The 23468-nt window shown below is 41.2% G+C and overlaps 1 protein-coding gene across 1 annotated transcript; it reads left to right on the top strand.

Moving 5' to 3' along the window:
• Window positions 1-16102: 16102 nt before the first annotated feature.
• On the top strand, window positions 16103-23241 carry LOC139445232 (transmembrane protein 168-like). The gene is made up of 4 exons (XM_071226372.1): window positions 16103-16182; window positions 17344-18711; window positions 19857-20131; window positions 21991-23241. Exons 2-4 carry the CDS (start codon window positions 17438-17440, stop codon window positions 22536-22538), a joined length of 2097 nt encoding a protein of 698 aa, XP_071082473.1. The 5' UTR covers window positions 16103-16182; window positions 17344-17437; the 3' UTR covers window positions 22539-23241.
• The last annotated feature ends 227 nt before the right edge of the window (window positions 23242-23468 follow it).

The following is a 23468-nucleotide window of genomic DNA, read 5'->3' as shown; positions in this document are numbered from 1 at the left end:
TAAATGAGGGATCCAACTGTCTTCAGACGTATCTGTCAGTCATAATTTGTTACATTTAATGATGAAGAAATGAAAATAATGTGGTATAGTTTTATTCAGAAGAAGGGACAATTTATATAACACTTAAATTGAAATGTTAATTTCTAAATTTTCAAATTTTCCATTGACAGATTATATATGAAAACGTGTCAAAAGTGTTATGCACTTGTGAATCACCGAGCGTGAAGTCACACTTAATGAACAGGTACGTCGTGTACGAATCCAGATGGTCACGTGATCTCAGGTACACGTCACTCCCCATGGGTCCTCAAACAGATGGGTGTGTCAGTATGACAGGGGTCGGGGGAATGCGTCAAATATGTTTATTTAAATTGAGAAACCATTGACAGTAAGTTATGATTCGAGAAATGCATTGTTCTTATACATCCATATATGCATTTATGTGTATAGTGTATTCTCGCTTAGAACACACACCACGGGTTACACCCAAACCTTGGTGGTTCATCTCAGCAATAGGTTCCTAATGTCCCCTTCTTTTATCTACTTCAGCTGATCTAGAGGTATTTCAGAATCGACTACTTTGATTAATGCGTTTATAGAGTATAAACATAAAAATCGGTATCGACACAGGTTTTTGTATCTATAATACCATAAACGCAAAAAAAACATATTTCAGTCAATTCTTAAATACGTCAACAATAATAACTGTACAGACTGTATAAGATATGATTAACACAAAAATAACTTCAGACAAAACGCAATCAGTGGCATCGTCAAGCCTATATAATGCAAGTTGACACAAGCGGTCCATTCTATCAACCGATCGAGAAACAGTAGTCCGTCAGTAGGCCTGCAATGACCTAATCAGTTTTCGGTTTTTGAAAGATAAACGCCAAAATTGCTTGGTTAGTCAATCAAATGCGGCGGAATATAAAAGGCCTGTACAAAAGAACTCGGGCCCATATACAAGAAAGAGTTACGCATGTAGATACAATTATATATGTTACACATTGGGATATACACGTTGTTTGATTAATTCATTTCTTTTGGCTAATGCATGCTTAATATAAAGAGAAAGATTTAATATATTTGATTCGTTCTTTGTCGTCAGCATAACTACAAAGGCGTTTATCGGTGACATTGCTATTAAATAATCTTTTATATATTTCTTTCGGAGATCATTGTAAAATGGACAGACAAACACAAAATGATTTTCATTTTCTATCTCTAGATTACACAATGGACAAATTCTTTTCATTTTTTCAATGGGCAGTTTTCTTCCTCCATTTACAAACAGTTATTTAACTGTTTTCTTAAGTTTTCCGTAGTGAGTAATGATAAATATATTTCTGGTTGAAGTAAAGTCTTGAAAGTTTTCCATGACATAGTACGTTATCAATTTTATCATGCATGTTCAAACATATACAAGTATTTTCATAACTCCGATTCAGTAATTTCTAAAATCCGATTAAGTTATTATACTTATGAAATCGTTTGTCTCAGAAACTAAATCAAGGTGTGTCAATTTGAATGTCCAATCAAATAACAGTTACCATCGAGAAATGGCATATAATAATATGTCGTGTAACACTAAGTCTTTTTGGGGGGGTTCTTTGACGACCTCCCATAACAATTCGTGTCACTCAGAAAAAAAATATAAATCAGGATATTACAAAAGCAAACAAAGGGCACTGTTGTTAAATGTATACTTGTACATCTGTACACATTCCAAATCCAAGTCCTGCTAGAGGTGAGGGAACCCATCAAGCTAGTGCTCACTTTATTGTATTGGTTGGCAGGTGAAATCTAACGCTGTGGCATTGTTCCTAATGGTGGGGTCTGCTGAATGGGCGTGCAGGTTCGACATTCCAAGCTGAAAAACATGATACGAGCATGTTATCATGATTTATTAAGGAGAAACAGTATTTATCGCCTAGTCAGTTTCAACATTATAGATAAATATAAAACGTCAACGCCATACTTCTATCCAGTCTCGGTAATCCACCGAAACAGATTGGGCGTACAAGGAAAATAGCAGGAAAAATTATAGGAATCACTGAAAAAAGGTCACGTGAAATACGTTTCCTGCTTCTAATCACCGATCGACCCTGAACATCGACACGTGTTTTTAATAAACAAAAATCAATTTTTTTATATAGATCCTGTTCCGCATTCTGTAGTTGAAAACCGTCTTGCATGACCTGCGCATTCGTGACCAACTCGTGTTATTCCGAGACAAGCCGAATAGCGACTTGCAGGTAACGGAAAGGGTTCTTTGGCATCACACACACCACCGAATGGTTTGATAACTGAACTAATTCATATCACATTTCTGGGGATTTTACGTCCGCATTAATTGCTCACTCCCAAACGAACACGAGGGACAAAGATAGCAGTTACCCACCTTTTACGTATCAACAGCCTTTCTCATCCTTCGTGGATAATTTTAGAACAAGCCTAGGGTGTGTGGGTGCATTGACGTATTGACGACACTTTAAACATTATTTCAGTGATATATCGCGACGTAGAAGAATAGCCGATAAGCAGGTTGTATGCATTTACCAGTATGGTGAAACGAGCACAGGTATGGTGCTTACAGACAAAGCGTGATAATTTGTGTTGATAAAAGATGAAAACGTAAAAAACAAGCGGATCCTGGTGCCAAGGGACGCTACTCTGCACACATAGTTGCGGCAACAAATGCTTTTTGTTTGCTTGCAACTGGCCCCGTCACTCTCATACAGCCTTTGTTACAAGAAAGGGAAATAGAATTCGTCAACTTACTTTATCGGATAAACTTTAATCGGTGATTTCCTTTTGCATAGGATTACGCAACTAGATATAAGCAGACAGAAGGACAGTACTCCGACCATGCTCTGAAGAAGAAGGAGCTCGGTCCGGGCCTCGCACGTCACAGCTCCTACCACGTCGGCATGAGAGGCATCACTGACGGTGTTCACGTCGACACTAACCCATCCGTCAATGTACCGGTCAGGTTGTCTAAGGTCGTACGCCTGAACGTGTAAGTTATTGTAGACAGATACATCTTTGTTGAATGATGAAGTTGTAGACACTCGCCCAGTTCCGGCATCAATGGTGTATGCTCCAATAACTTCGCGTTGTTTCTCTGTAACAGGTAAGGTTGTCGATTACTCAATGTTTCCTCTGAGTCTACGATAACCCACGGAAATAAACCCTGTGAAGATCCGAGCTAGGATTGGTCTTAATTCAGACTAACGGGATCACATGGTCTGGTTCGCTGACATGGTTTACGCATGTCATCGTATCCCAATTAGGTAAATCGATGCGCATGATATCAATCACTGGATTGACTGGTCCAGGCTAGATTATTTACAGACCGCTGTAATACAGGTGGAATATTGCTGACCGCAAAATAACAAACAAACAACAATATGAAAATAATCTCCAATAATACCAATAACAAAAGCAATGGATACGGTTGTAAACGGTATCGCACCAGAGCGAGTCAAGGGATATTGGAGGATGTGCCATGTCTTATATGCGTTAACCACTTTCGTGAAACAAAATTGTAGTGTTGACAAACCAACTTCAATGGTCGTGATGTATAGTACGAATCCATTCTTGCCGGATCCTGGGCTGCGTTTCCCAAAGCGATGGTACCTCTACGACTATTGTTATTCAACTTACGTTAGTCGAAGCGCTACTATAACAAACAATCAATCAATCAAGAAATATAATACCGAATTATTAAACAATAGAATGGTTTACTGATTTTTGTAAATCACAAAAAGGAGGCAAACCCAAGCTAAATCAAGTACCATCTTTGACCGACACAATCCTGTAGAACACGTCTCCATCTGTTCCCCAGCATGAGTGACTTGCAGACAAGATGGTCACTAGGGTTTCCGGTTTGACACTCCTGGACAGAGTCACCCTAGGTAGTCTCCCCTTGTTCCCGGTCATCCAGGCGAGACCGTGATTCATAACCGGCAACACCTTCAGAAAATATTATTATTACAAAGCTGCATGCTTTAATATATTCATGATTAATATGATTAATGTAAGAATATAAACAACATACCCTGTCGATCATCTCGTTTCAGCAGATCTGCTGGTTAACCTTTAGTGAGTGAGTGAGTGAGTGAGTGAGTATGGTTTTACGCCGCTTTTAGCACTATTCCAGCAATATCACGGCGAGGGACACCAGAAATGGGCTTCACACATTGTACCCATGTCGGGAATCGAACCCGGGTCTTTAACCACTAGGCTAGCCGACCGCCCCTGGTTAACGTTTATAATTACTGTGTACAACATGTGTATTCATAGTGAGTGTGTGAGTAGGTAGGCATTGATACCAATTGTACCGCAGCAATCCAAGGCGGGGAACACCACGATTTGTCTTCACATATTACGCTCAAGCTAGTGGGGGACTGAACCTGGGTATTTAGCTGACGAGCAAACACATTACCTCCTACTCAACCGCCTCTATATGAAGGAAAATACGATCTACACTGTAAACCCGTACCCTCGTGTGGATTCCGTTCATTGTCCCATAATGTTGACATGTTTAGTTAGGTCTGAACATGTTGAGGGTTGTGTTTAACAGATAAACGTGTATGTTCATAAACACATGCTCATGATATAGCCGGAATCGTACAATCGACTCTGTTTTATGCCGAGATTTCTTTTGGATATGGAAAGGGTTTTGTCGTTTAATATTCCGATACTATTGCCATTCCATTTGGGTTGGGTTGGGTTGACTCAACAACTGGAGATTGACAAAGAAAATTAATGAAGTCGCGTATACTCATCTTGCTACTTTAATACGTATGCCTTCATTGAAGATAATTAAAAAAAGGGGAGAAGTCTATGTGTGTTTTTTTTAACAATTACGGGGTATACAGAAGTAATGGGTGGGCTTTGTTTAAATAGTAAAATTCTAAACACGTTTGAGCTTTAAATATACATATTTAAACGTTCTTAAATTCTAAACATGTTTAGATTATGGGGATGTTGTGTGCAGGCTGTGAGATGATAGCTCATTTCATGTGTTTAGACCATAAACGTGTTTAAATAGAACACACTAAAGGTGTATTCCTAATTTCTAAACATGTCTTGTTTGCGTTATTATGTATATAACGCAAACAAGACATGTTTAGAAATGTGTTTAAATCCAAAACGGAATACACCTTTAGTGTGTTCTATATATATATATATATATATATATATATATATATATATATATATATATATATATATATATATATATATATATATATTTTAAGTATGTCAGTCTAATTGTTCGCCATCAATATATGCTGGTTGTAGGAGGCGACTCGGGTGGCAGGCTCGCTGACTTAATACCCAACGGCGTTGTTTGCTGCTCAAAATATCAATCACTGGATTGTCCGATCCGAACTCGCTAATTGATAGGCAGTCGTTAAACAACAAACACATATACTTATGTTTGTTTGTTTATTGTTTAACGCCGCATTCAGCAATATTTCAGCTTTATGACGGTCTGATAATAATTAAGTCTGGACCAGTCAATCGAGTGATTGACAACATGAGCATCGATCCACGCAATTGAGATACGATGACATACATCAACCAAGTCAGCGAGCCTGACCACCCGGTCCCGTTCGTCGCCTTTCACGAGAAGCATAGTCACCTTATATACATGCACTTATGAAAACAAATAAAATACATAGACGTCGACGCAACATCAACGTGCACCTACTTGAACAATGACCGTTACTGTCGCCGTATTCTGCCTCCCCATCTTTTGCCCATCCCTTGCCTCCACCTTCAGCGTGTAATGGTTCTGGACATCATAATTCAGTCGGTCAGTAGCACACACCAGCGTCCGGTCTTGCAGGTAGAACACGTCACTCACGTCGGATAGGGCCAGACTGATGTTAGCGTCGGGATCAACGTCGGGGTCAGACAAGGTGAAGGTAATCAACTCGACCTCTGTGCAAATAAGTTGGTTCCATATATGGTCACATTGGACTTATAATTGTAACGATTGGCAAGGTTGTTTCTGACCGAACAAACTTGATTCAGAGTGAGAAAAGGAATACGTTAGGTTACGACCCGTGAAGATTCCGGGGTAGAATAGGTCTTCAGCAACCCATACTTGCCGTAAAAAGGCGACTATGCTTGTCGTAAAAGGCGACTAACGGGATCGGGTGGTCAAGCTCGCTGATTTGGTTGATACATGTCATCGATCCCAAATGCGTGGATCGATGCTCATGATATCAATCACTGGATTGTCTGGTCCAGACTCGATTATTTACAGATCGCCGTCATATAGCTGGAATATTGCTGAGTGCGGCGTTTAACAACAAGCAACCAACCAACGTTAGGTTACAGGTTCTGCTACACCAAATGAGAATCAGAAGATTGAATGTTATTGAGTTTCTGGCAGCTGTAATTGGATGATTTCGTGTAGTATTTATTGATATGTTTTTCAATATTTAGTGACCATATCTTTCAATATTAACATGTAATATTAACTAATATTGAATGTAACCACAGATATTTTCAAACACAACATTTGTTGCGGAACTGGGGTAGGTGTGATTAGTTTCTATGATATAGCCAAATTGCAAGGCGTATGTTCTGGCTGTTAATTACCTGGCTGTCTTAAACATTATGACATTGCTATAGAAATATGTGGGGAAACATTTGGTTTTCGTAACCTACGCGTATAGCATGATAGTTCAGCCAACGGTGGACTGGATATATACTGTCGGCCTGTTTCACGTATATGACACTTTGGAAATGTCCCAGACTCCACACAAAAATCATTAAGCAACTGCGCCTGGTTTATAGTATGATATGTAATAAAGACAATATCTCATAGTTAATAACGATTGATTCATACGTAATTGATCCCGTTGGACATCTTCCCGAGGCAAGGGAGTTAACCTACTGTAAAAGTCCAGTGTCCATCTTACCGACGTAAGGGAGTTAACCCAGGAAACTAGACTTTCATAGTCAGTTACCTCCCTTGCCTCGGGAAGCTGCCCGTGGGTATTCCAGGTTAGAAGAGCAACTCAGCAACCTATACTAATCAGAGGAGATCCAATAAATCAGGTGACTTGGTTGAAAAAATGTCATTTACAGGCCGCCGTTATACAGCTGGAACAGTGTCGAGTGCGGCGTTAAAACAAAGGAAGAGTTTAGAGCCCATAATTAATATTTAATTAGGCACCCAGCGATTGCTTTGATTTATCCAACAGTCTACACAGATAATACTGCTTTTGCCCATGGGTCCGTCTGGTAATGATTATCGTTACAGTAGTATTTTAATCAATTTTCAACTGTTGACACACATCAACGACACATTTAATGGTGACCAAAAGATTTCAACTTAGTGATATCTAGATTCAACTTAGTACTTATTTTTCAGATGTTTCGCAAGCATTGAAGCATAGAGATGTGATTGAGATTGATTCTCTTTTAACATATACGTTTACATGATTCCTTGTTAATGATTGCTGGTGATTATCCGGATCTTAATTTTTCTTCTTCCCACATCCTAAACACAAGCCCGTCCCCTGTTTTGTCTGATCCTGGGTTAAATGCCTGTTCGTTAATATGTTAAAGGCAGATGGCTGATCAGAAATAATGGCTACATATGTTCTTTTGCGATTGTGTGAGTGGCGGGTACTACCGATAGAGCGGGACATCACTGATGTGTGTTACACATGTATATACATGTAATTGTCACCGCTATTTTGCCTTTTTGGCGTTGACGTTATCTATTCGTGAAAGAGTGAGTTGGGTTTAACGCCGCTTTTAACATTATTCCAGTTACATCACGACGTGTCAGCTTAAAGTGGGAGGAAAGCCCGAAGTGATGCAGGTCTCAGACGTTTACCACTTCGGTGAAACCCACGAGCACGGGTATGGTGCTGACAAACCTAGAAACATACTTGGGGCGAACCGAGATTCGAAACCACAATCATAGGTTTCTGTCGTGCCCAAGGGACGCAACTCTGCACAGCGAATCGCCCGTGCCCTCTATCTATTCGTAGTACAGGTTACTTGATTGTGTATTCTCAATGAACATTACACTTTATTTGTTGTATGCCATACATCAGATGTTACACATGAGCCACTCACTCATTATCACTAGGGGCGGTCGGGTAGCCTAGTGGTTAAAGCGTTCGCTCGTCACGCCGAAGACCCGGGTTCGATTCCCGACATGGGTACAATGTGTGAAGCCCATTTCTGGTGTCCTCCGCTGTGATATTGCTGGAATATTGCTAAAAGCGGCGCAAAACCATACTCACTCACTCATATATCATTAGTGATAATAACAGCTTAAGTAATCTCTGCTTTTAAAATAAGAATTAAACGCCCACAGAAGTGGTTTAAGGATTATATGAATGTGTTAGGTTATAGTTTAAATGCCACAAATGACTAGAATAGCTTTGATCGTGTATTGTCATGTATTGAATGTGCATACCTGTTCGGGCGTGTTACAACTGCGAGGGTCTATATTATTCCAAAACATTTTATTGACTTTAATACCAAATACAACAGGTGCCATACCGATGTCCTTCGCATAGATTGGACATGCTTTGTAGTTAGTTGATTAAAATTGATTTCCCCCTCCTTTCCGCGAACACCTGGTACCATCACTATTTGATCGCGATTCATGAACACATGATGTTGATCCCTTTATGTGCATGTATAATGTTTATGTTCGCGTTCTCTATGAAAGAGGAAATATAGCCTTGATTTAACATGTTTCTATTGCTCATTCAAGCAAAATATGACATCACTATTGCAATTCTTAACCGATGTCAAGAAAAATGGTGGACATATCATTTAAACTGAACGGAACCCAATTTATCGGGATTAAAAAAAAATTCAAGAAATATAACTTTGCAAATAAAAGATGAACAGCTGAGAAGAATATAGATGCACTGCATTTCTGAGAAAAAAATAGTTGAGTTCAGTTACTGCTTATAAATTATTTTTAATGGTTTTTGGAACAGATCTGTTTCATGCCTTTCACAACAGTAATGAGAGGCGCTGTGAAGAATAATCGGTCTTGTTTGAAGTAGTCCTCACGTTCATATCCCAAACCAACTCGTGTTATTCCGGGAAAGGGGCGAGTGGTGACGAATGCAGGTAACGGAAAGGGGCGAGTGGTGACGAAACTGGAAACTTCCGAGAAGGGCACGAGTCGCCACTGTCCCGGAATGACACGAATTGGTCACAATGGCTATGACCCATGCTGCACCCCTTGTAAAGCGTGAAAGCCCTCGCGAGCACCCATCTCGTTAGATGGAAAACACAGCGTAACATATAAAACGCATAGAACTGTATTCGACGTAATAAGCGACCAGGGCGCTCCCAAAATTAGAAATAGGGGGCTCTTATTAAAATATAATTTTGGTGAAAAGAAACAGAGTTGAAAGATCGTAAATTTCGTGTTTTATGCTGACAGCCTAAAATGATACAAAAGAAAAGTCTGTGCGTATTATACGCGACAGATATATTTTCCAGAAGTTAATTGCCCATAATTAAGGGTGCATATAACACACGAGTGCGTGTGATACACGAATAAATAAGTGTACATTGATCATTCGAAAGGGGTGCTAATTGGGATTGTTCATTCGCCATTATATTAGCAAATATCGTCGTGGGCGCGTGTTAGAGCGGAGCGCTTATTACGTCGAATACGGTATATAGTTTTTCGGCTGGTCGAGGAACATGTAAACAAGCCCGTGAAGAGTTGGAAACCAGAACGTACACGTACCTCCACTGCTGGCCTCGCTTATGTTGATGTGGTACTCGTCCTGGAGAAAGGTGGGTGGGTTGTCGTTGATGTCACTGACGATGACGATGACAGCCGTGGACGTAGTGTGACCCACAAGATCCGACACGACTACAGTCATGTTGGCGACGTATGCCGTCACTGACAACTCCTCTAGATCCACTGTGTGTCTCATGTACAAGAGACCAGTGTTTGGGTCGACAGAAAAGTATGATGAATCATGTTCTGCAGAAAAATAAATAAATAAAATAAATTCTAACCTGATTCAGGATTTACAATTTCCATAGAAGCGGTTGCATATTAAATGCTAACATAAGCCCCTTTTCACCAAAATAAATAAACATGATTTTAACTCCCCAATGAGCATTTTTTTTGGTTTCGTAATAGCGAGTGAGTATGTTGGGTTAACTTTGAACAGTATTCCAGTTATATCACGGCGTGTCAGCTTTATGTGGGAGGAAAGCCCGATGTGATGCAGGTGACAGACGTTTGTGAAACCCACGTGCACGGGTATGGTGCTCACAAACCTAGAAACATAATTGGGGCGAACCGAGATTCGAGACCACGAATATCGGTTTCTGGCGTGCCCAAGGGACGCAACTCTGTACAGAGAATTGCGGCGCCTCAGACGACTGGTCCATCCGTGTCCACTGTTTAATAATTCCAACATCACTTAATCACAAATTAATCACTTAATTAATTGCCAAAGAGGCAACACAATTGGACCGTTGCTCATCGTGTCCCAGTGGCGTGGGTCATTGCTCTTGGTCTGAGACACCATTGTTTACATGCTGTTGGTTGCTGACTGCCTTGTAAAACATCATTCACTCACTGACTCACTGGTACTGTTTATTTAACGTAGAATTGGCATATAAATAACATGGACGTCATAGCTCCCGTATGAGTGAGTGAGAATTTTTTACGCCTCGTTCAGCAGTATTCCAGCAATATCACGGCGGATGACACCAGAAATGGGCTTCACACATTATACCCATGTTAGGAATCGAACCCGGGTATTTGGCGTGACGAGCGAACGCTTTAACCACTAGGCTACCCAACCGCCCAGCTCCCGTATGATATCATGAGGAGTGACTGAGTCGGTTTTAACGTTGTTTGGAACAGTATTCCAGTTATATCACGGCGTGACAGCCTTAAGTGGGAATATTCCATAAAGACATGTACCAAGTAATCTCATAACTACTTCAAGTTAAATGTTTATGTATCGCATACCGATTAGCGAGAACGTAATCTTGTCATGGGTGTCCACATCACGGGCCGATGTTATTGCACCAATGATACAGCCTTCCGGTAGTTGCTCCGGTATCTCTATGGGGTCAATTCTATCCACTTCCGGGGCATTGTCATTAACATCAGTAACTATGACAGTGAGGTGAGTGACCGATGCGTACGACCCATCAGACGCTCTAAAACAAACATCAGACAGAACATTTAATTTTTTTATATATCTTGAATAATAAAAAAAAATCAAAATTGACATGCAAATATAACATGGCGTCATTATGAAGCTGTTAATTGCTTGCCTTATTTGCACGTTGTACAATGACTGTTCTTCGAAGTCCACGGGGTTCATCAGAACGAGGCTCGAACCTGCACATTTGAATGTGTACGAGTGTTCCCCCACAACAGAAAACAACACTATGTCCTTGTCCTGGTCAATGGCCTTCAGGTCGAGTATCACCTACATGAGAATACATCACAGTACATCAGAATACATCAGAATACAGCATAGTACGCGTCGTCTGCATGTCAGATACTAAAGGGTATCAACCTGGCAAAGTGAGTGAATGAGCAAGGGGCTTCGGCGCCTTATTGAATATATCACAATACAACAGGTCATCTTCAGGGGAGGTTCTACAGAGTATCAACCTGGTCAGTGAGAGAGACTGAGGCCTCAATGCCCTATTGAATATGTCAGATGTATCATGACTGAAATTTGTCAGTTGCGCACGGGAGGAAAAACCCAAAGTGATTCAATCATAGACATCCACAAAATCGAGCATCTTGTAGACAAATCAAATGTTTGATCAGGGATAAATCTGGGATTCAAACCCACAAACGATCTTGGTACTGATAGGGATGCAATTCTTCGAAACAATTTGCGGCGTCTTAGACCACTTGGCCACTCATGTCCATGGATGAATATCGACAAACTTGGTCAAATCGTAAATGAAAAAATATGTCTGTTAGATCGAGGCACCTACACACCTTTCGTACATCTGTGTTTTCTGGGACCTCCACCGTAGAGCCACCGTATGGCCGCGGGAACACGAACAGAGGAGCATGGTCTGAGGAGATTAAACACACAACCTAATCGTCAGAAGTCAACCTTCCATGCCGTCACAGTTCCTGGCAGTTTTCTAAAAGGGGGGATATTATTTCAGTCACTGCTTTATTCCTTCATAACCTTTATAACTCTCAGAATGGAAGGGTCGGACACGTTTTTCACGACATCAAGCATGCCCAACGAACATGTCTTTATATATATTTTATTCAATCTTATTCAATCAAATATGGTTTGCCAGTATAGCCTGAGACAAATCCTCATCTTACCTAGCAGAAATCTCCATTCCACCCGGTTCTCCTGCCCCCAGAGTATAAGGAAGTTGATGAGGAACGGACGTGGTGTTCTCAGTTTCATGAGCGGGTTCCGAAGTACCTGCGAGCCACTCCCAACACCCAGTCCTCCGTTTCCATCCCAAGCTAACCAGAACGTCCGAAAGGTGGAACAATAGAGCCATCGTCCTGTTGACTTGGTTGATGGCTTATTGCAACTCCTCAGACAGCTGTCTCGGATGCCGTTCACGTTGGCGTTTGGGGTCGCCCCCAAGATAACCAAGAAAAACCGTTGGTCTGGTTTATTAAACCGGTGCTTCTCAGACAGGATAAAATATGCATCGGAACACGCCTTTATCTGGAAAACCAGGGAATTCTTGCCAGTGATTGGCACACCTCTCTCATTCATGGTGATGATCTTGTGCTGCGTGTCTGTCTCTGCTTGGATGTAGGTGCCTAGGGGAGGAAATACTCAGTTACTTGAAGACTTGGTGACTTGTTTGAAACGGATTCCGGCATCTATAGCCTTTGTTTGTTGTTTAACGATGCATTCAGCAATATTCCAGCTATATGACGGTGGTCTTTAAATAATCGAGTCTGGACATCATGAGCATCGATCCACAAAATTTAGATACGATGACATCCAGTGTGGACCAGACAATCCAGTGATTGACATCATGAACATCGATCCATGTAATTGGGATCGATGACATGCATCAACCAAGTCAGCGAGCCTGACCATCCGATCCCGTTTGAAGCCTCTTATGACAAGCATCGTCGCCTTTTACGGCAAGCATGGGTTGCTGAAGATCTATTCTAACCCGGATCTTCACGGGTACATCTGTGCCGAATCGTTGCATTAAATACAAAAGAAGTTGAAACCCGACACTCAATGCTATCTTTTAAATGCCACTTAAAGCTTGATTGAGTATCAGGAATCAGGAATTCAAGCAGTATGGTTATAAAGTAATAATAATATTAACTGATACTATTGTTCTTAAAACAACTACTCAGCTGGGTGGAATACACAGAATCATTCAGGACATAAAAACATATAATGTTTGCTGTGTAATGCACGGTTTAAATTGAATTAGGAACCAACGTTTGTTTGTTTGTCGGAGGCACTCGGCAATATTCCTGCTATAATATGGTGTCTAAAAACAATAATGTCTGGACCAGACAATCCAGTGATTGATATCGATCTACGCAACCGTGATACGATGACATGCATCAAACAAGTCAGGGAGCCTGACCACCCGATCCCGTCAGTCGCCTCTTACGATAATCATGGCTAGCCTGAGACCAATTCTAACCCGGAATCTTCACAGGTCTTGGAACCCACGTACCTGAAAGGATAGGCTCCGTGAAGATAGAGACAAGGTAGATGAGTAAACACTTCTTCATATTTCAGGTTTCAAACTACATAAATGTGCACTTCAATCTAGTATCCATACATGCTCGCCACATGTGTATACGACTCCACGCCAAACTAGCACCTATAGCGCGGACTATCCTCCCAAACAATATCATGTCATTAATACGTACTACTGCGTTATGGTTATGGTTTGGCTGTAGCCTCGTGGGAGAACCATCAAGATCTGTATCAACATACACTCGGGGTACATAGGTATAATGAGTAGACTGTTGAGGTTAAGAGGTGCATGTATGACACTAATGTCGCAAGCTAATGGCAATGTGGTATTGGATTTATAATACCTTCTCTGCAATTCTTTCGACACATCTGTTGAAATTGAACTAAGGGAAGGGCATACCATTTGATCGTCGATGGGGTATTTTCTTGTTAATATAAAGTATACCTGCCCGGATATGTTACCATGTAGTACCTCAAGAGCCAGCTACATCGGTTCAGCAAGAAATGACTTTCCATCAAAGGCTCACTGCAATCGCAGCAATCTGAAATGACATAATTGTTATCTGATAGAGACACCGATGTGCCTAAACGAACATGTGTTTTTCTCATACAGTACTGAAGGTCAATTCAGGCTTCGGGCTTTCCTACCACATTAAGCTGACACGCTGTGATATAACTGGAATACTGTTAAAAGCGGCGTTAAACCCAACTCACTCACTCACTCACTCACTCTTCATTAAATGAAAGATGATCAGCCTTGGGCCGCCTCTTTTTGTCATTTGTAGTGGAACAAGAGAGTGTTTGAGCCATGATGTAGGTAATAGAAGTCAACACCCCCGCTCCCCACCCACCACGGAGTGTCTACAGGGACGGTGCCGCAGTGGAAGCCATGCTGCAACACCAGGGCTACAGGGGTGGTATACTCCAGCAAGTACAACGCGAATAGCTACATTTGTCTACCAAAAGAAATGTCCAGCTGGTTCGGCACGTGACAGAACATTGGAGACATATAGAATTCGGAGGTTGACATCACCAGATTGGCCCATGAGCCACCGCCTTCTGGCATAGGACTCTAAGCAATACTTAAATTTACATAAGTATTTCATATTTCATCTTTAAAATTGTTTGATATGATATGAAATCAATACTAGGCAGGGTAACAACAAGTACCACGTGTTAACGGCTTTGGTATGACCCGACCAGGGGATCGAACCTCCGACCTTCCGCTCTCCGTGCAGAAGCTCTGTCCACAACACCTCGGAGGTGATGGCAACAGAGATGGCAGCCCTCCGTCTCTACAACTACTTCAAGGGCGGATCCAGCATTTTTAAAAGGTAGGGCACGAGATATCAAAATCATCTCTCAATGATTTAATTGTACTGCCAACACCATACTACATTTGGTAAAACACATTACAAATGTTTATGAAGAAAATCTATATTTTTTAAGGTATAATTTATATAATAATATTACAAGGGAGATAACTGAGAAGTGTGTTGCAGATATGTGGTCTTCTTTTTCTCACTGAATGTATACTATGAATGTTATTTTGGAAATATATCAGTTTCTGGTTGTGACAATCCGTACATAATGAGAAACATCTAAAGTTGGGACTTCTTTAAAATTATCACTGATGACAATTCAACAAAGTGGATAAACCTTGACAGATTCCTTACTTTCCTAAAAGGAAAACAAAAAAAATGATCAGCTGAAAGAAAAACAGAAGGTTTAACGTTTATCTTCAAAGTATGTGATACATTTTGTGCAGAAATCTACAAAGAGAATGTATTTAAACAGAGACCTTGAAATTTGACGCTATTCTGTACATACGACTGCAATGTCATATCACTTGCTGTACACAAGTGCGCGCGTGCGTGTGTGTTGTGTGTGCGCTAACGTTTGCTAAAGAGTAGTGGTAGAATTAGAACGGAGATTCAAGTTAGCGCGGATAAATCTACAGGTATCCTAGATCTACAATGAAAACACGACGACAGTTGGCTGAAATACACCTAATCATGTTAATATTACCAAACATGGAAACTAACGTTAATTGTCACATAGAGCTCCAAAGATTGACTCATCAACGTTAGAGTGTTGTGATGGCTTCATTAAAAAAACAACCCAAAAACAATTAAATGTCAATAAATACTTCATTTCACAAATATCAAGATGTCATATGATATGTAATGATTTAGATCGGTTAAATATTTGTAATCTCATTAGTGTCATTTGTTCATGGTGTGTCAAATAAAGATTTTTCACGTGTGGATTTCCTTAGAGGGTCTGCAAAGATGGATTAACCTGGTTACCCGCACAGAACACGTTCTCTCCGGATTTATTTAACCGGAAGTGGGGAAATCCCTTCAAACGTGCGTGAGGATTCCCCCGGCAGCCATTGACATGTTTGTTTGTTGTAGGTACGGAAGTCATATTAGAAACGCGGAGCAGGAAACAGGTAATGATTATCATTTTGAGGGGAGGATTTGGCAGCGTACTGGCCTCGGGAACTAATACGTAAAGCAAGTGCATCGTGGAGAACGTATCCCTCCACACGTTACATCAACACGATATCGATAAATAAGCCGCGGGACACGCCTTTCAGCTTCACTAGCCTATCATTCACAACATCAATTCAGTCTTCTTTGCAGGTTCACATTCATACTTTTTTCAGTTGATCGTATTTTTGTTTATTGCAATAAACATGATCAATCGGATTCTATTGACAATGACATCGTGAATGGGGTGTGAAAACAAGTCCAATGCTGAAGTATTTTCTCAAAAATTATCATGGTTATGTTTTGGTAATAATGAGTTACACCCAAAGAGTCCACTGGCCAACAGGTCCTCAGATATTTTGCCCGAAGAGCTCGCTATTAATATAGATTTCGGATTTTGCATAATATTATATCAACACATGACTGTGAAATAAGACATATTGATGTTCAAACATTAAACATTAAAACGCAAAAAAAACATGCCCAACCTTTACTGGCTTTAGCATGTTTAGAATTTAGCACCACAAGCATGACAAAATTTACAAACATGTAACAATACCCTATGACGTAATTTGTGAACATTACTTTGAGACTTGTTCGGGCTAGCAGACTCAAAAGTCTTATGGCGAATATGGTAGATGATCTATGAAATTATCACGAACTTGGCACCTCTATAACATTATATTGTAAGATTTGTTTTTTTTATATCCAACCCAAGTGTTATTCAATATAAGTATAATAATTTGCAGTCTGAAATTGTGTTTAACTGACATTTTGTGTCGAGAGGGTCGTGCGTAGTGGCTTCGTTCAGAAAATGGCCATGAATGTCCAGTCAGCGAGTTGTTTGTAAATTAGCGTTGATCTAAGTAAACATTATTCTATACATGTATATCTTACCATATTTGCACTCTAATGGTCCCAGCAGTGGCAGCAGTCAAAGACGTTAACAATAACGGGCTACCTGAACTTGTACTAAAGCTCGATCTTACCCGAAGAAAACACTCAAAAATACCATCATAGTTTCTATTTTCCCCACAAACACCACGACCCGCGTTATCGTGGGGGATGACTATATGAAAACAAGTTTTGATAATAATAACATGCATTCATTGTTTTTTCAGATACGGAACTTCGGACTGGAAAAGTAACAAGATCCCACTGAAGATCATAGGCTTCTGTGGAGATTCCAAGTAAACCATGGCTTGTTGAGTACTGATGTTTAGGGGAGTGAGAGCAGTGAGGTACTATCTTGTCCATCTCTCCCACCAGGTCATGCAGAGCATCAAGGACTTCAAGCTTCAGTTCACAATCCAGTATGTGGGCTACATCCCTGACATCATCCTCCTGGTGGCCCTTGGCCTGGGTCTGTACATACAGTGGCACCTCACCAATAACACTGTCATCGCCGTCATCTCGCTGTTTGGACTCTTTGTATTCGGAATATCATGTGCCCTGAGGTACTACTTCAGCATGCAGAGTATTGGCAATGCTCTGTTCCACATCTGGACCGGGTGCCTTGTTGGGATTATCGCCTTCTCTGAGAAAAATGATTATGATGATGTCCTACATGAAGTTATGGAGATGCTGTTCCTCACCAGTATGGTGTCCGTGTGGTTCTGGAATATTTTCGGAAGGATCATGCATTTTGTGAAGTTGGACGCGTGCATACTGACCCAGTCGGAAGGTCTTGAATCTCTTGGACTTATCATTGCCACCTTTGTGATGGACACCTCTAAGGGACTTCCAATGTCCATGTTAATCGTTGCCTTTACCGTGCACCTTATAGCATTACGAATGAAGTCTTTTCTTGGACTCATCAGCTTCCTGAGTCTACTCTGTGTTGGAATCTTTGTATTCTTTCCCGGATTCCAAATGTCCCCGAACAAATATGCTCTGATATGTTTCATTGGACGTCACGCATTCCAGCCAATCATTGACTTCTATTTTTCAGCCTTGACAACAATTGAGCGATGGAAGCCATTTTTTAATCTGTCTAAGCTACTACGTTATCTAGTTATTCTGTTTGTGTTTGGTCTTGACCTGGTTCTAGCTTCCTTGATTGGAATACAGAGCTTTAACCACAAGGAATGGTTTGTGGTGGTGCCAGTTTTTGCCGCATTTGCCTTTATATGGATTTTATTTCATCTTATTTATTTCATATCTTGCTGGAAATTGATGGGCAAGATAACTGAGTGTAACCTGACATATATAAGCCTAGCCGATGAACAACAAAGTTACAACAGAATAATGGCATCAAAGGGTATCCGCCATTTTGGTCTGATCTCGCACCGTCTCATATGCCTTTCTTTAACCACAACCATTATTCTGACGGGTATTGGATGGGAGACACGGACTGGGTACAGTCTGAGCTTGGCTTGGATCTTATTGCCAATTGAAGCTATGTCCTTGAGTCTCTTCTATGAGCTCGGGGATTTCCTTGGTGGGACATGCACAGGATTTGGCCTCATAGCTCCGGTCACAAACATCAGGTAGGGAGGAATTTATTTTGCTAAGCAAGTCCAACCTTAAAAATTCGTTTTAATGACAAGTCCACCATTACCAGAGGACTAGAGAAAACCTTTATTCACTAGTTCTCAGAGTTTGTACTAGTCCTGTTTGAACAAGACTAAAATGTTTGCAATGTTTTCCAGTCGCAGGTGTAACGTGTATGCGACAGCCAGCAGCCTCTTGTAGGTGTAGTTGCGCTTGACGCTAATTTAGTTATCTAACATTATGCAAACACCATCTTCCCGAGGCAAGTGAGTTAACTGACTTTTAAAAGTCCAGTTTCCACCCTTGCCAAACTAGCCTGGTATTATCATGATTATAGAGTTACATTTTGGTTGGACTAACAAGTCTATGCATAGTCCTATCAAAATCTCGCAACGAATGGAATACCAGATGCAGATTTCGGTCAACTGCAGGACTTAAAAAGCATGTGCACTGCCAACTTGTCAACAGATATTTTCCTAATCTTTTCATGTTTTCAATGAAGGTGCTCACATGATTTGATGCACTTCACGATGTAACAGCAGTTTTATCACAATATAGATCTTGAATATTGATAAGATTGTCTTGACTGGGCGCCACCATTTTGTTTGAAGCAAATGCAGAGACACAAGAGGTGGAATCTGATTGGTCCATGGGCAAGGCATCGAAGGGACTTAACTCGTAATAGCCATTACGATCGAGCCCAGAAATTCCAGCCTAGTTTGGCAAGGGTGGAAACTGGACTGTTGTAGTCAGTTAACTCTCTTGCCTCGGGAAGATGTGCAAACACATGCAAACATATGCTTATATCATGTGTATTTGTTTTGTTCATTAGCAATGATTAACTTTAAATATTAGTCTTAAATATTTTTATTGCTCACTTTTGACATTAGACCAAATTTGGCATATTAGATAATTGGGGATAATGGTGTAACAATTCACAGAATGTTCCATGTATCACGATAGTCTGTATTCATGGTATTGTATCCTTATTTGAATTAAAATATTTAATTTATCTTTCATGTCTGTTGGCCAAGCCATGGAGTTTGAAATTATTATCTGAACATTCCAGAATAATGTTTCCGATACTGAAAGTATTACCTAGTTGAATCATGTAATTTATCATGCTTGTCATTACTACCAGACCTAATGGCCCAGCCAAGCTGCTCTCTTCGGCTTCCCTTCAAGACATGACAAGTCGCGCCACCAACACACTCAACCACATCCACAAGCTGTTTGGCTTCCACATGATAGACAACTACGGCTGCGACTACTCCACCAGTGGACTGAGCGAGGACTACCTGAAGAGCAAGGTGAACGCCTTCTTCGAGCGGCGGACAGCGGACGGGCCACGGTTTGATACCTACATGCTGTACTACAGTGGTGAGGTGTATGAGAATGGAGAGCTCGCGCTGGCAGGTAAAGCTTCAATTGTGGTGGTACTATTAACATGATTGAGTGTATTTTAGTCAATTGTTTGTGTGTTGTTCAATGCCATATTGCGTGGATCCATGCTCATGAAATTAATCACTGGATTGTCGGGTCCAGACTCGATTATTTACAGACCGCCATCACATAGCTGGAATATTGCTGAGTGCGGCGTTAAACAACCAAGCAACCAACCATCTGTATCACACACATTGGTTTACATAATTGGGTTGGAACGACATGCATCAACCAAGTCAGTGAGCATGACTTGCTTACTGACGGCGAGGGGGCACGGGTGGTCCAGTCTTCTAAGGCGCCGCGATTCGCTGTGCAGAGTTGTGTCCCTTGAGCGGGCCAGAAACCTATGATTGTGGGTTCGAATCCCGGTTCGCCCCGATTATATTTCAAGGTTTGTCAGCACCATGCCCATGCTGGTGGGTTTCACCGAAGTGGTAAACGTCTGAGCCCTGCATCACTTCAGGCTTTCCTCCCATATTAAGCTGACACGCCGTGATATAACTGGAATACTGTTTAAAGCGGCGTTAAACACAACTCACTCACTCACTCACTGACGGCGAGCATGACAAACATGGGTAGCTGGGTATGAGTTCTATCCCAGATCATCACAGGTGATTAGTCATTTGTATGATAGTTGGTTTTTTTATACAGAAAACATATTACCTTTGTCTGACATCATGACAGATTTAATTTTAGAATGCTACATTTAGCATGTTTACTAACATGACAAACATCTTTCTTCAAACAAAACAGAGGGCACGGGTGGCCCAGTCATCTAAGGCGCTGCAAATCGCTGTGCAGAGTTGCATCCCTTGGGCACGCCAAAAACCTATGATTGTGGGTTCGAATCCTGGTTAGCCCCGATTATGTTTCTAGGTTTGTCAGCACCATACCCATGCTTGTGGGTTTCACTGAAGTGGTAAACGCCTGAGACCTGCATCACTTCAGGCTTTCCCCCCACATTAAGCTGATACGCTGTGATATAACTGGAATACTGTTTAAAGCTGCGTTAAACCCAACTCACTCACTCAAACAAAACATGCTAAAGGGAGGTGGGTAGCCTTGTGGTTAAAGTGTTTGCTTGTTATACCTACGGCTGGGTTTAATTCCCTAAGTGGGTAGAATTTGTGAAGCTCATTTCTGGACTTGCTAGCTTGCACACCCTTAACTACATGCACGGTGATGAAGCTGAAAATATTGCTAGCATCTTCACTCACTCATTCTGGATCTGATAAAACAGTGCTGTACTGCTGTGAGTCCGGAAGACACACACTCAGCCAGATGACACATTTTGAGGGGTTTTGTGTGTTGAGCTACACCTTGTATCATTGTTGCATATTTTGACTGAGTCTGGTTATTTTCTATAGAAGAGAGGGTGGTGTTAGTCACTAGGGGTTGTTCTGAGAGTCCTGGACACTCATAGCTGTGTGTTTGCATTGTGCATAATATGTTTCTCTTGGGGTCTCTCTCAAATAATTCTGGAGTGGCTCAGTTGTCAGATTAAAGGTTCTGGAATTTTCTGTACAGAGTTGTCTCCCTGGAGCATGCCAGAAACCCAGATTATGTTTCTAGATTTGTCAGCATGGTGGGCACCATACCTGTGTCTGTGAGTTTCACCAAAGTGGTAAACGTCTGAGACCTGCATCACTTCCGGCTTTCCTCCCACCTTATGCTGACATGCTGTAATATGATTGGAATACTGTTCAAAGCTGTGTTAAGTTCAACTCACTCACTCACCCACCCGACTCACTCACTACATTGAGTTCTGATTGTACAATGTTTAGTTGTAGATGCACAAGCAGACAATGCACGCTGATATATGACTGTTCCAGACAACAAGAACCTGAAACCAGAGACCTTGCTGGAGTGGTGGGCAACAAAGAATGATGGCAGTGGTTCCCGCCTCATCATCGTCCTGGACGCTGGTCACTACACCTCCTGGACACGCAACATCCGAAACTGCGTCGGCGAATTCGTGGCTATCCAGACCTGCAAGTACTCCCGACCTGCTGACCCCGAGTCCGGGGGGTCGGGTGGGGTGGGGAGTTTTACGGAGGACTGGGTCAACTACAATGTAGGCAAGGACATTAAGCCCAGCTGGACAGACAAGACCAGACCAACAGAAGCCATATATGTCCTGTCCAAGTACTGGTCCGACTTCACTTTCCATCTACCAACTTCTGAAGACTTTGCTCAATACTGGGACACCAATTTCCCCAAAATCACCAAGCCTTTGATCAAAGCTGTCAATCTTCCAAGCCTCGGTGCTATTTGTTGTATGTGTACGAGTATTTTACGCTGCTTGCGTCGGAAACAGATGAAGTGGCTTCCTCCTAAGGAAATTGACACAGGCCATGGGTTTAAACTGGTCAGGACATAAGTTATTATTTGTAATAAATATGTAATCAATTGGATTGGTAGCCACTGATACAATGTAAAATTGTCAACTTTTGCCATATTTATTTTATTTTAAGGCCTTGATCTTGTCAGGCTAGTCTAAGTTATTCTGTATAATATTGTACTGAAGTGGCCACAGAATTATCCGGGCAGTCGGGTAGCCTAGTGGTTAAAGCGTTCGCTCGTCACGCCGAAGACCCGGGTTCGATTCCCGACATGGGTACAATGTGTGAAGCCCATTTCTGGTGTCCCCCGCCGTGATATTGCTGGAATATTGCTAAAAGCGGCGTAAAATCAAACTCACTCACTCACAGAATTATCCAGTTGCAGAGGTACCGATAATTAGTTTATATGCACACACCGGTGCCACTAATGTCACATGGTATTAGTTACTGGTTTTATACTGGACATCTTATGTCGGGAGACACTGCATGTTTCTCATGGTTTTATCATTTGTTTGTCACCTTTATTAATTTATCCATATCATGTTTTTATTTTGTCCTACATTTTTGGTTACTGTTAATGACTTTATGTTATTTTATATGATTTTATATGTATGATATTGCATATGGCTGTGTATTATGTGCACATGATGTAAAATGTTGCATATGGCTGTGTATTATGTGCACATGATGTACAATGTTGCATATGGCTGTGTGTTATGGGCACATGATGTACAATGTTGCATATGGTTTTGTATTATGTGCACATGATGTACAATGTTGCATATGGCTGTGTGTTATGTGCACATGATGTACAATGTTGCATATGGCTGTGTGTTATGTGCACATGATGTAAAATGTTGCATATGGCTGTGTATTATGTGCACATGATGTACAATGTTGCATATGGCTGTGTGTTATGGGCACATGATGTACAATGTTGCATATGGTTTTGTATTATGTGCACATGA

This window comes from Haliotis cracherodii, unplaced genomic scaffold, assembly GCF_022045235.1.
Source record: "Haliotis cracherodii isolate W230 unplaced genomic scaffold, xgHalCrac1.p SCAF_6, whole genome shotgun sequence".
NCBI classification, from domain to species: domain Eukaryota; kingdom Metazoa; phylum Mollusca; class Gastropoda; order Lepetellida; family Haliotidae; genus Haliotis; species Haliotis cracherodii.
The sequence above is the reverse complement of the archived record's forward strand: the minus strand, read 5'-3'. Positions and strand labels throughout refer to the sequence as shown.

What these genes read in the sequence shown, in the direction of transcription:
- LOC139445232 (XM_071226372.1), top strand. Translation starts at nt 17,438, where the DNA reads ATGTTTAGGGGAGTGAGAGCAGTGAGGTACTATCTTGTCCATCTCTCC. An exon ending in GCTCCGGTCACAAACATCAG is followed by an intron (nt 18,712 to 19,856) that starts GTAGGGAGGAAT and finishes CATTACTACCAG; the next exon opens with ACCTAATGGCCCAGCCAAGC. An exon ending in TGGAGAGCTCGCGCTGGCAG is followed by an intron (nt 20,132 to 21,990) that starts GTAAAGCTTCAA and finishes TGACTGTTCCAG; the next exon opens with ACAACAAGAACCTGAAACCA.